The sequence below is a fragment of the Uloborus diversus genome, chromosome 10 (genome assembly GCF_026930045.1).
Source record: "Uloborus diversus isolate 005 chromosome 10, Udiv.v.3.1, whole genome shotgun sequence".
Taxonomy (NCBI): Eukaryota; Metazoa; Arthropoda; class Arachnida; order Araneae; family Uloboridae; genus Uloborus; species Uloborus diversus.
Window position 1 is genome coordinate 53,603,553 of NC_072740.1, and position 12,407 is coordinate 53,615,959.

General features: G+C 28.7%; 1 protein-coding gene across 1 annotated transcript in view; it reads left to right on the forward strand.

Annotated features, from left to right (window-relative positions):
• The window catches only part of LOC129231872 (sideroflexin-3-like), a 73,861-nt gene that overhangs the window by 49,312 nt on the left and 12,142 nt on the right, over positions 1-12,407 (forward strand). The window contains exons 5-8 of the mRNA XM_054866262.1: positions 2,995-3,070; positions 6,634-6,719; positions 8,689-8,816; positions 9,279-9,328. Coding sequence (XP_054722237.1) covers positions 2,995-3,070; positions 6,634-6,719; positions 8,689-8,816; positions 9,279-9,328 — 340 coding nt within the window. The remainder of the gene's footprint in view (positions 1-2,994; positions 3,071-6,633; positions 6,720-8,688; positions 8,817-9,278; positions 9,329-12,407) is intronic.

The following is a 12,407-nucleotide window of genomic DNA, read 5'->3' on the forward strand; positions in this document are numbered from 1 at the left end:
TAAACTCACAATTTCTCAAACTCCCTCCCTCCCTCCTCAAAGTGGGGACATCATTTGTGAAGAGCCCCTATGATAAATATTGAGATATATTATCGCTTTGCTCCATGAGCAATATTGCATTTTAATAACGCCTGACAAAGGACATTGAGGATACTGGGCACAAACTTTATTCGCCCCCCCCCCCCCCCATTTTTGCCTAACTTGTACTACATGTTAATAAAATATTTTAAAACTTTAGTATTTTCTGCATCCACGCTAACTGTAGTAATGTTCTACATTACATTATAAATAATGAAAATATTACAATATGAGATGTTGTCAAACTTTTTTGCCTGGTAATGATAAGACATAAGATCAAAAATATCTCTAAAAAACATTTAAATTGTAATGAAAATGGCTTTAAGATTTGTGAAAGAGGTTATAATTTTAAATACGATTTTTTCCAGGCTTGCTTTTGCTATGGTGTGATTTGAATTTGCTCCATTTTTAAAAAACTTTAGCAAAAGATTTGGTGCCCTCCTAATGTTGGTGGCCTGGGCAGGTGTTCCATGTGCCCATGCCTTAATCTGACCCTAGACGTAAGCAAACAAAGCACTAAGAAACGTTTATTTGAAAAAATAACTTTAAATTCATTTTCTTGTAACTATTATTTTAGTTTAGTATTAATGTTATTTGCTCTTTGATGGTTTGCAGTAAGGTTTTATTTTCTTGTTATGAACTACTGTGCAACATAGAAAGAAAATGTTCGCCATAATTTTGTTATTTTCTTAACTGAAATTTTCTATCTACTGCACAAGGGGTTCACAATTTCTTTCATATTCTGAATAAGGCTTGCAAGGGAAATGAAGTTCTGAACCACTGGTTTAAACTCTGGACAGAAAAAAAGAAGAAAAGGAAAATTGCATACTTTACTGAACACAAATTTTTAGAGAATTTCATTATGTGACTCTTTTATTATTATTATTAGAGCTGCCTAGAATATTCGGTTGGTATTTGGTATACTACACATTTGGAGGGCAAGCCGAGTATTCCGTTTTGCCGAATACTTAAGTATTCAACAACTGAATAGTAAACAAATTTAAATGTGCAGTAATTTGCAAACGAACATATTTTTTTTATTCATTGAATGAAATTTACAATATAGCACCACAGTACAAAAATAATTTTATTTGTTACTTATTAATTTTCTCACATTCAAAGTAATTTTAATGTAAGAGTAAACACTCAGATGTTGAATTTAAATTTTTATGCTTTTCTATTTTCCTTGAATCTTATGATACATTATATTAGCCTTACTATTTCAAAATCATTTAAATATGACACAGTAACTAGAAAAAAAATTCATAATGTTAAGTAGTAATAAATATATAAAATCAATTTACCACTACTTAACATCAACTGCTATTTTTTATATAAAATATGCAGCTAAAAAAATGGAAAAGGATATTAAAATTTGAAGAACTGTAAATTCTAGAGTTTTGCACCATGTGAAATATTAAATATTGTTTAAAAACATCTTAACTAAAATTAATCATTGCAATCAAAGTTTAACGATCCTTCCCATTTAAAGCGATAAAATAAAAATGCCTGCCATTGTTTGAATTTCATTCCTCTATTTTAATGATGATACAATTATTTATCAGTTACTGAAGACATTAACATAGAGGAAAATCACTTTAATAAATTAGAATTTGCAATGATGTTTTGAGTAACTTTTGTTTGTATTTATTAATGCAAGATTCTTTATTTATGACATGACATCATGATTATCAGTTACCAAATCATCTATCAGGAAAGCAATGGTATTATTAATAGTTGTCCAGTTCTGCAGAATAACAGATAAACATAAATCAAATTAGCAATTAACAATATTAATTAGTTTTTACTTTTTTTAGAAGGAATTTTTTTGACTGAATAATTATTCCTAATGTAGACAAATTTATGGTGTTTCACGAAAATGCATTTATGTTTAGAAAATATATTTGTATTTTCTATTTTAAATTGGCATGAAATTTAAATACAGTAAAGCCCTGATTTTACGCTTGTCAAGGACCTGGAGAAAGTTATCGTTAAATTGAAGTTATACTGTATTACAGTTTAAAATTTTTAAAGAAATATTCAGTATTCACAAAAAATGGCATTTGGTGCATCTCTAATTATTATTATCACAATTATCATTATTGTTTTCACCATCTTTTTTTTTTCATTTCCCTTTTAGAAATAACTGAATAAAATTATGTGAATAATTCAGATTATATGAGTCAGTAAAAGTTATGATCTCTGTTTCATTTTACCATTTTCTTTTTCACATTATTGTGCAACTCAAGTTAACATATATTTTTTTATGAATTATTGCTCGAAGCAAAACTCCATATAAAAACAAACTTCTAAATTTTTCATTACAGTATGGCTTTGATGTAATAGTGCTTAATTTTAGCGATGTACAATATACTCAATTTGACTATTAGTTTTATTGGTTCAAATTTGACCAAATGATCCTAGTGATGTCCTTTGTTAAAAAAAATATTATGTAATAGTTCATAGACAATTGTTAAATCGTAGTTATACTGTAACTTCTTTTCGAAGTAAAAGTTTTTTTTCATTTACAAAAAATTCATCTCAAAAGTTATTTTTGTCCATATGTTTTTAAAATATTTTCACGACATTTACTTATGATAATAAAACTTTGTTTTACATATTGTATTCATTGAATAAATTGCTTTTGATTTTACCTTAGTATTCCCTCTTCAACTTTGTTCAAATACTTTTCATTAAGATTTAAAATGCTCATAGTAAGTTTTTAATCATTTTTTAAACCTCTTTATGTTTTATAACTTTTATCTTTATGTTCATTTTAACATTTTCTTCTGATTAACATAGCAGATTTATTTGATATAAATTTTTATTTTTATTTTGCAATACTTAACTTTTTATTGGATTGTAATTTTTCAAATTACTTATTCTGTTGTATGATAAATTGTATTCTTTTACCAGGCAGTTGGGAACATCCTATGTTTTAGCGACTTCTGGTGCTCTTGTTACAGCACTTGGATTGAATAGTTTAGTAAAAGTATGTAGGAAAATATATTTGTGTTCTTTTTTATTTAATGTTCCCGGTAAAAATTTGAATGTATTCATGAACAAAACTACCACTGTTTTGAAGTTGCAAAAATTATTGTGGCGTTTTTAAGATGTAGTAGCGTGCTAAAAACAAAAGATGATATTCAAAAGTTTTTGGTAAGTTTGGTAATTCAAAGTTTGGGTAAAATTTCTTCTAGATATTTAAAAAAAAAAACTTTCATCATTGTACAAGTATTATCTGAAAAAAGAAATACAAACAGATAGTACTCACTCCATTAGAAATGTTATTAGTATCATAAAAGCTGATGAGCTAAGTAATTCTAGCTCTTAATTTCATGTTCCTGTTACATCTATGCTTGCCTTAAACATGTTGAATTAATGCATACATTTAATGTCATGACTTGCATACCATAACCAACCCCCTAAAACCTTTTAAGTTTATTTATCCTTTAAAAGGTCCCTTCTCCAAACGCAGTAGACAAGTTAAGCTGCTAGCAATGCTTCCCCAGCTAAGATTCTAGTAGTGATTATGTGGTGAGCTTTTGAATTCTGAGAGAAAAGACTTAACCAACCTACCACCCCAACCTGGATAGTTATTTTTTTATCATTAAACAGGAACTAAAAACTTCTTATGTGACTCATGTACTGAGGAAATATTTTTATGTGGAATATTTTGGAACAGATCCTATGCCAACTTGTTTGGCAGTGGCTAATAACAATGCAAATTCTCTCATCTAGAAATTTTCAAGAAAAAAATTGGTCTGTATTCTTTCAAGATTAAATTTTGATGATGGCAGTTATATTTTCAACTGACTAAACATGAATAATTTTCAAAATTTTTCATTTAATCCCATTATTTCACAAATCACTTGCCATGATTTATCAATGATTGACACACTACTTTTATGTAAATATGTGTCCAAAAAATCCCAATGTGGAAAATTATCATGAAGACCATTAGTAATAATTTTAAATTTTTCAAAATGAGTTTTCCCCCATCCTGCTAGCTTAATAGATCTAAACTGTAATCTTTTACTTCTTTTTTTAACATAAACTCCATTGCTTTATGCTATAAAAGTAACTCAGTTTAAAAATTGTCTCTGCTTGAAGTTTCTCCGAACAAAAAAGCATATGGGGAAAATGCAGTGTTGTATTAAGACCAGGATTTGAAAATATCATGATATTTTCAAAAATATCAAAGTTATCCGATAATTTGACATATGTATCAGATATTTTGATATGTATCTTGATATTTTCAATCAGCACCAACTAAGTCTTTAAACAGTAAATGCATCCTCAAATCACTTTATTTTCTTATATTACTAATATGGAGACCTAAAATTAATGTTGATTTCATCATTTACACCTTTGTATGCATTTTATGTAAAATTTTACACTTTAAAAGGTGTTTATATCCGAAGGATATTTACGATCATTTGAAAAATTTCATAATTTAGTGTTGTAAAAATAAAATATTGCTTTACTTATATTGATATTGCTTATTTTACTGAATATATTATCTTGCAGTTTTATCAATTTTTATTGAGTTAACTTGGCATTAGTAGAATCAAAATTGTTACATTACTAATTTATGAAAGTAAAATGAAACAGGAACATTATATTACTTCATTATATTAATGATGTATTAATACACCATAAAAATATAGTATACAACTTTTTCGTTATTTTTAATAATGAACTATGTTACTATGATTAATATAATTTTTATATTGAAAATATATACCATAGTTTGAAAAATAAATATTGAATATATCAAAATATCATGATATTTTCAAATGAAATATCTGATATATATCCTGATATATATCATGATCGACTGATATATATCGGTGAACTCTGATTAAGGCAAAAATTTTCATGAAAAATGTAGCCAAATTTTTGACAAATAATCATAAACAACAATGACCAGGTTTGAACTATTTTAACAGCTTTTAGAACATTATTCATTGAAACATTTATGCTTTGTTTGCTGATTGCTTTGATAAATTGTGTTAAGTTTCAGACCAATTTTTCATAAACATCATTCTTACATTAAACCTAATCTACCTATAAGAGAATAGCCACAAATACATTTGTCATAAATATTATATCATTCATTTTTCAGAGACATACTAGCTTGAAATTTATGTATGAAGAAGGTCTTTAAAAAATGATATGCATACTTTATGTTATAGCTCAAAAATTTATGATAAAATTCAGTACAATGTGTGTGTCAAATTGCCACTTCTTAAGTTTCATCTTGTGACTCAGTGAGCTTTTGATATGTTTTGCTTCCAATGTAGCTATAATAAATTTCTAATTTTAGGAAAAAGAGATGCTTGGAAAAAATAACAAACTTCTATTGCACGATCAGGATACTAAAAAGTATTCATGTACAAAAGAAAATATTTGCTAACTTTACTGCAGATATTTATTTTCAACAGAACAATTTTTACTAAGTTTAGGTTTTCCAACTTAATAATACTAAATAACTTAATGCTATATCAAAAATTTCATGTAACAACTAATATTTTTCTGGTTTATAGTTTCTGCCTAGCTCACCACATGAGACCTAGTAACAAGATCAATTTTTTTTAGTAAAATATATCTGCTTCAATAAAATTCTGTGTTAATGCTTAATTTCTCAAGTTCATTATGCTTCCAAACTATCAAAATGTACTAGAACTTGAATTTTGCAAAATCAACGCTCAAGAATAATTCTGAATAAAAAGTACCAACTCGCCTACTAAATTCCAACACTTTTAGAACTAAAGAAATATTACTTGTATGAAATTCACTCTAAAGCAAGGTAAGCAACAAAATATAATCAATACAAAATGAACTAATTCAAACAAAAGAAGTTGTACTCAAAGTGTGAGATTGGTTTTCATCCCCAAATTAGACTACATCTTAGATGATTTAATGCAAATTTTTCTGAACATTAACTTTCGAAATAAACAAAATAACCAATGTATTTCACTCATGAAATTCATTAAAGTTACTATTTATATAAAATTACACTTATTGCATAAAAAGTATTTGTCAGATCTCCCCAAACTTACCACTCATCTGTACAAAGAAACTCTCTAAAGTGAACACCTCAAAAATATCACAAACAAGCAAAACTTGGAACTGCATCAACAAGGTCAAAATGGCTGACTAATCCGAAGCTCAGAAAAAGTGGTTGCTGGTGTCAACAAAGATCCAAAGCCTACTTATGTAAATGTCTTCCAAGGAGTATGCACAGAGTATGCTAAACTTTAGCCAAAAGCAACAGAGAAACATTTTTATGGAAGGGGAGTAAAGCATGTGAATGTTACTTTAAAACACTGTAATACCGCCTTTTAAACATTGCCTTCTAACAGCAATACAACTTTCTGTGAGGGTTTCTTGCATAAGAAAATCAGTAACAAGTTTTGTAAAGAAGAATTTTGTGCATTTTCGTAAATAACCTGAAATTGCATGTAGTCGAGTTTTTGTTTTATATTCATTGTTAAAATGGTTGCTTCATGTTAAATTAATTTTTTTGATTTGTCATTTCTTTTGTTTCAGAGTGCTCCACCCTTAATTGGTCGTTTTGTTCCTTTCTGTGCTGTAGCTGCTGCTAATTGTGTAAACATTCCCATGATGCGTCTTAAGTAAGTTTTCTATGTGGATTTTTTAAATGTGTTTTTTTTTTTTTTTGATTTTTAGCAAAATAATCAGATAAAAAAAATGAAAAAGGTTTTCTTGTGCTGAAAAATTATAAATCTAAATTCTGAATGACTTGTGCAGCATGTTTATCTTTCATTTATCTTGTACCCCAATGGTAAACTATTGTAACTAACAAACATTAGATTTTCCAAATATCATAAGAAGTAAATTTTTCTATATGAAGGTTCTTTCCAAGTTACTTTATAAATGCTGTGTTTAAACAATTTTTAAATTGTTCATGCCTAGAATTTGTAGGATTTAATAGCTTAGGTTTGAATAAGTAAAGTCATATTGAAAACTTTGAATTTCAATTCTGGAGAAGTTATTGTTAACCATCTGTGACAATATTTTTACCTCTTGGTGCATATGTATGGTCGTTTCACAGACTGTTAAATTAGTCAATTACTGTTAAATTAGTTATGTGTTTCAAAACTGGTATTTTGTTTATACTGTTAAAAATATTTTAAAAACTTATCTAAATAAAATATTTACAGGCAAGCATGATTTGATACCTATCTATGGTGGAATATTTGGCAAAAAAGTTTGAGTTTATAAATTTGTTTTACATTTAAGTTCATTTATAAGTCAGCTTACCATAGTTTTGGTTCCACCCAAAAAATCTTTGCAATTAATTTGTTATTACTAAATTCCTTTTTTTTTTTTTAAGTTCATACTGATTTTCTTAGTATTGCAAACTATTATTCAAATTACATGGCAGCTCATGTGCAGACTTAGGTCATTCAAAAACCTTATTGGAGCAATACTGTGCAACTTTTTATGTGTAGTTTAGCAAGAAATTCTGAGAGATATTCATAAACATCCGTGGTTTTGCACAAACCTGGTTGTTAAGCCAAAATTTTAGGTATGTGTGCTTGATTGAAATTTTGATATTTTGTGATATGTATAATAAAACAAGACGTAAAATGCACAAATGCATGCACTAAAATGTACACAAATGAAATACTTAGAGTATAACTTAATATAAGTGAAAAGAAATGTTTTGAACTTCTTAAATAAATAAGAGGAGATGTGTCAGATGGGTTGATACTTAGAAACAAATTAACACCAAATTGTAAAATAGTAAACAAACACAGCACAAGATCTTGTTTCTATAACAGGATTTGAGGGACCCCAAATTATGGGGGTCATGGCCATGTGTAAACTCTTCCCAATGTAGAATTCAAGCCTTACTATATACACAGACTTGTTTCTTTCCATGTTGCCAGATTGAACAGCACCTTAAGTTTGACCAACTTTATAAAGCAGTCATATATTGTATAATGGCAGGTCCTATGATATAATACCTGCTATTCTGTCTGAACATTTATGGTTGTTCGAATGATCATTGTTCAAAGGCTCCAATGGATGTAATTTCTGTGATAATCATGTAGGACTAAAAATTAGGGTAGTTTTTTGTTCTTCAGTTTTTTGTCCTTCAATTTGTAAAGGTTTCTATATATACCATCAAATAGGGAGATTTTTGGCCAGCATGGGGTAAGATTGTGCCACATCATAAATACCGATATCAAGAGGTTAAACTAAATTATGCTAAAGATAAACCAGAACATTTTAAACTTTCCATCTGTTCTTAAAGTAACATCCTACTTCGGATAGTTGTGCCACGATTTATTCGGCACAACCTACTTCCTGTTGTCACAATATTGCTCCATTTAATTGTATGCATTATGTAACAAAATAAAACTGTTTTCTGAATTGTGTTATATTTCCAAAGACACATTTTTACCCCAAGTTTCATTTTGTAAGATATGTTTAATAACTATTTTTTACTGGTTTTTTTAATCATCAGTTTCTACCTTTTTTGTACCTGCCTCTTTCTAATTTCTTGTATACGCAATGTTTCAACCAATGTCTTCCATAATGTATGGTTTTTTGAATATTTATTTTTTTTAATAGAGAACTGCAAGAAGGTATTCCTGTTGTAGACAAAAATGGAAATAAAGTTGGGAACTCTAAAACTGCTGCCAAATGGGCAATCACTCAAGTTGTTTTCTCACGAATAGGAATGGCAATGCCTGGAATGTGTAAGACAAACTACATGTTATTTTAATTTTCTGCCTGACACAAAATCTACAATCTGAACTGGATAAAATACTCCTGTCTGATAACTTACTAAGTTTTACTGCATGCACTTATTTCTGCATAGTATGATATTTGTATGGTAAATTTTAAGATGGTAGGGACTAACCATATTATATCAAAGTAAATCTTAAGATTAAATAATTGTATAAAGCCTCATATGTAGAAATTAGAACATAAAGCAAATCCTTTTTATGCTAAAAGAAAATAAAAAATTGTTCTAGTGCTACATTTCCCCATGCAAGTTTCTGTTATTTATTCCTTGACCCCTTTATTTTTATAATGTAATAGTTTATAGTTTCCCCTCTTTGGTCCTTTTACCTATTTAATCTGCATGTGTTTAAAAATGATATGTTTTCATATCTTAACTTTGTCTTAAGCTAATCACAAAATTTTCATTTCTTTAGTAATTCCTCCTGTTATTATGAACAACTTGGAGCGAAAAGGAATTTTAAAGGTATAAAGTTTTCCTTTCTTTGTCAATACTTTTGTAATCACTTTAGTGCATTAAATCTTTTATAAGGGTGTGTCATTTATAAGGATAAACCTTTTACAAGGCTCATTTCCATATAAAATGAGAAAAAAGTGGTGACTGCATTGTGATAGACTTCTATGAAATTTGGCATACAGATTCATTTTATGCATGTAATTTTTTTTTTTTTTTTTGGCATAATGTTTTAGTAATTACATGCAATTGAAAATTGGCCCAATTGAACAGCATTCACATGCATGCTAAAAGCTGGATCTTTGCAGCTTTGTATTTTATTAAGAAGTTTATATAACTGCAAAAGTTCCACATTCTTGTACTCTTTAGAGTAGGGCTATTCATCTATTTTACCTTAACTTTATAAAAGTTATGATAGTTAACTTTTAACTGAAATGTAAAAACTGAAAATATTTTATTTTTAACAAAAATGCATGTTTTAATTTTTTTCTCAAGCTGTTAGAAATTTCGTTCCATAATTGAACTTAATTCCCTATAACAGGGCTTCCCAAACCCCATGGGGGACCGCTGACACTTAGACGGGGCTCTGTTGAAAACTTTGGAAGAAATAAAAAATGGAAAGTAATATTGAAATGTTTTTGCATTTGAAAACAAGAATTTTCCATTGAAACTGGTAAAGGAATTTATTCTTGGGTATGAAAATTCCATGATTCAATTAGAAAGGGCAAAAATAGTTATGGCAGTTTGAAAAGAATAGTTGACCCAACTGTGTAGTCACGGCTGTTGAGGTCAAGATTTTTCAAAATACTATGACGAAATGTTAAGATTTCATCATTCTATGCTTCTTTTTGTAGGTGGTTATCTTGTAGGAAAACCCTTTTACAATTGCTGGGTCTTATGTTTGATGGTAGAACACAATGCCAAACTCACCAACATTTTCAATTATGAAAAATGGCAACCTTTATAGTTATTAGATATTATTCATGAAAATGAAGGCGATGATTCTTCATAAGGGAATAGCTCCTCAACTTATAACACTAATAAGAAACATTTTCAAGAGCAAATTCAGTTTTGGGTTGAACCTTTTGAGAAGAGGGAGGAGAAGTGTTTTCCTGTTTTTTAATGATTTTTCAAAGTAGAGCTATGTGGAGCCTTAAAAGAATTCTTTGCTTGATAAAATATGTGAATACCTTCGAAGCATGAAGTTTTCCTTTGAGTAATACTTCCCAACATCTTATGATAAAATACTGTAAGATCATGCATAGGTGTTCAAATCCTTTTCTGTTTCGACAAAGCTGCATAATCGCTCATAATGTCAAAGTCTATGTTTGATAGACATAACTTCTGACTGCAACTTAAAATCTACCTTCCAGGATAATTAACCCAATCGCCCTGCCCGCCTTACCATAATTCATCTGGAAAATAAGAAATACCTACTGCTCGTTAGAAAAGAAATTCAAGTTCTGCCATTTGTTACAACTTAACCTTTGAGAAAACATGTTTTCCATCGATATACGAAAACTAAATACTGAAGCGATATAGATGCTAGCCTTGACATTCGACTTTAGATACCAAAAATTAAGCCTTATATATAAAAATTGTTCTGTTAAAATGACGTGTCACTTGTTTGATTAATTTGGTGCTCAATTTAGTATTTTAATGTTTTTGTAACCAATTTTTTTTGTCTGTTTAGTGTGATATTTGTACTCCAGGAACTAAAAATAGAGTTAAGCAGTGTATACTACCTACTTAATGCTTTTTAAAATAGAAAATTTTCCTTCCAATTATTAATGGTTAGTTTAATGAAGTTCAATTAACCTCAAAGTTTAAGTATGAATCCATTCTAAAGACAGGGGTCCATACTGAATACTGTTCTATGAAAGGGGTCCGCTGGCTATACAGTTTGAGAAACCTTTCCCTATAACATGTTAACTTTCATAACAAATGCTTTACTTTTGAAGCTGTCTTTTATTCCTTTCTCTTCAAAATAATAAACTTTTAGTTATTTTATAAAAAGGTGATTTTTGCCTTTAGGTAGACACAAAAATTTATGTAAAGGAAATAGACAATTTTCAAACTTTACCAGGATGTAGGCCATTATGTCTATTATTTGCTTAAGAAATTCGAAATTGCCTTTTGATTTCTAAGCTTTAAATTAACTGTAATGATACAGCATTTTATTTGCATTTTATGCAAACCTATATAGTTCTTTAAATATGTATGCAAACCTAATAACTAAGCAAATACCTATACATATATATATAAGTACCTATGCAAATACCTATGCAAACCTATGTAGTCCTTTAAATTCCTTTAATTTTGCATTTTATGCAAAAGTAAAGGAATTGATAAATGATCAAATGGAGCAAAACGCTCAAATCTGTTTTTGTGCAGTAGATAGGGACCCCATAAAAAAAATTGCTCAAAATTACGCTATTAAGTACTTGTTTTAAATATAGGTTAGTCAATTGAGTACCAATTTGTGTGAAATTTTCATAGACCACACAAAAAAAAGGTTGCACCAAAACAGGTTATTCAGCACTTATCTCAATTTTCAGAAAATGTACAGGCACAATTAAAAAATTCAGGCAAAATTTTATGGATAAAATTTATATCTCAAGAAATAGTAATAATAATAGTTTAGTAAATGCATTAAAAAAAATGTTTTTTTTTTTCATTCTCTCCACAAGTTTTTTTCAATCTGAGTTAAGATTTGCAGCTCAATTTTTGTGAACATTAAAGTTGAAGCTGTTGGTAGTATCTGTATTATATGTTTCAAGTAGTATTCGACAAGCATAATCTTTAATAAGCCATCTACACTATACTAATGGTTCATATGGAGTCATGAACTTTATTAGAAAATCGTTCTTATCTAAAAAATTGTAGATGTATGAATTAGTGTAGAAAAACATTACCTTATCATAAATAGTTGTCATGTGTATGGCATCCAAATGAAGGTTCTGATGTTAGATTTGGGCCTGATTTCCAATCCGTCTTTATCTTTAAACCTATGCTCCTTTCACTGATGACTGATAAATACCAGACAACCAGATTCAATGAGAGAAGACCTGACCCAAGCTTGATAACTATT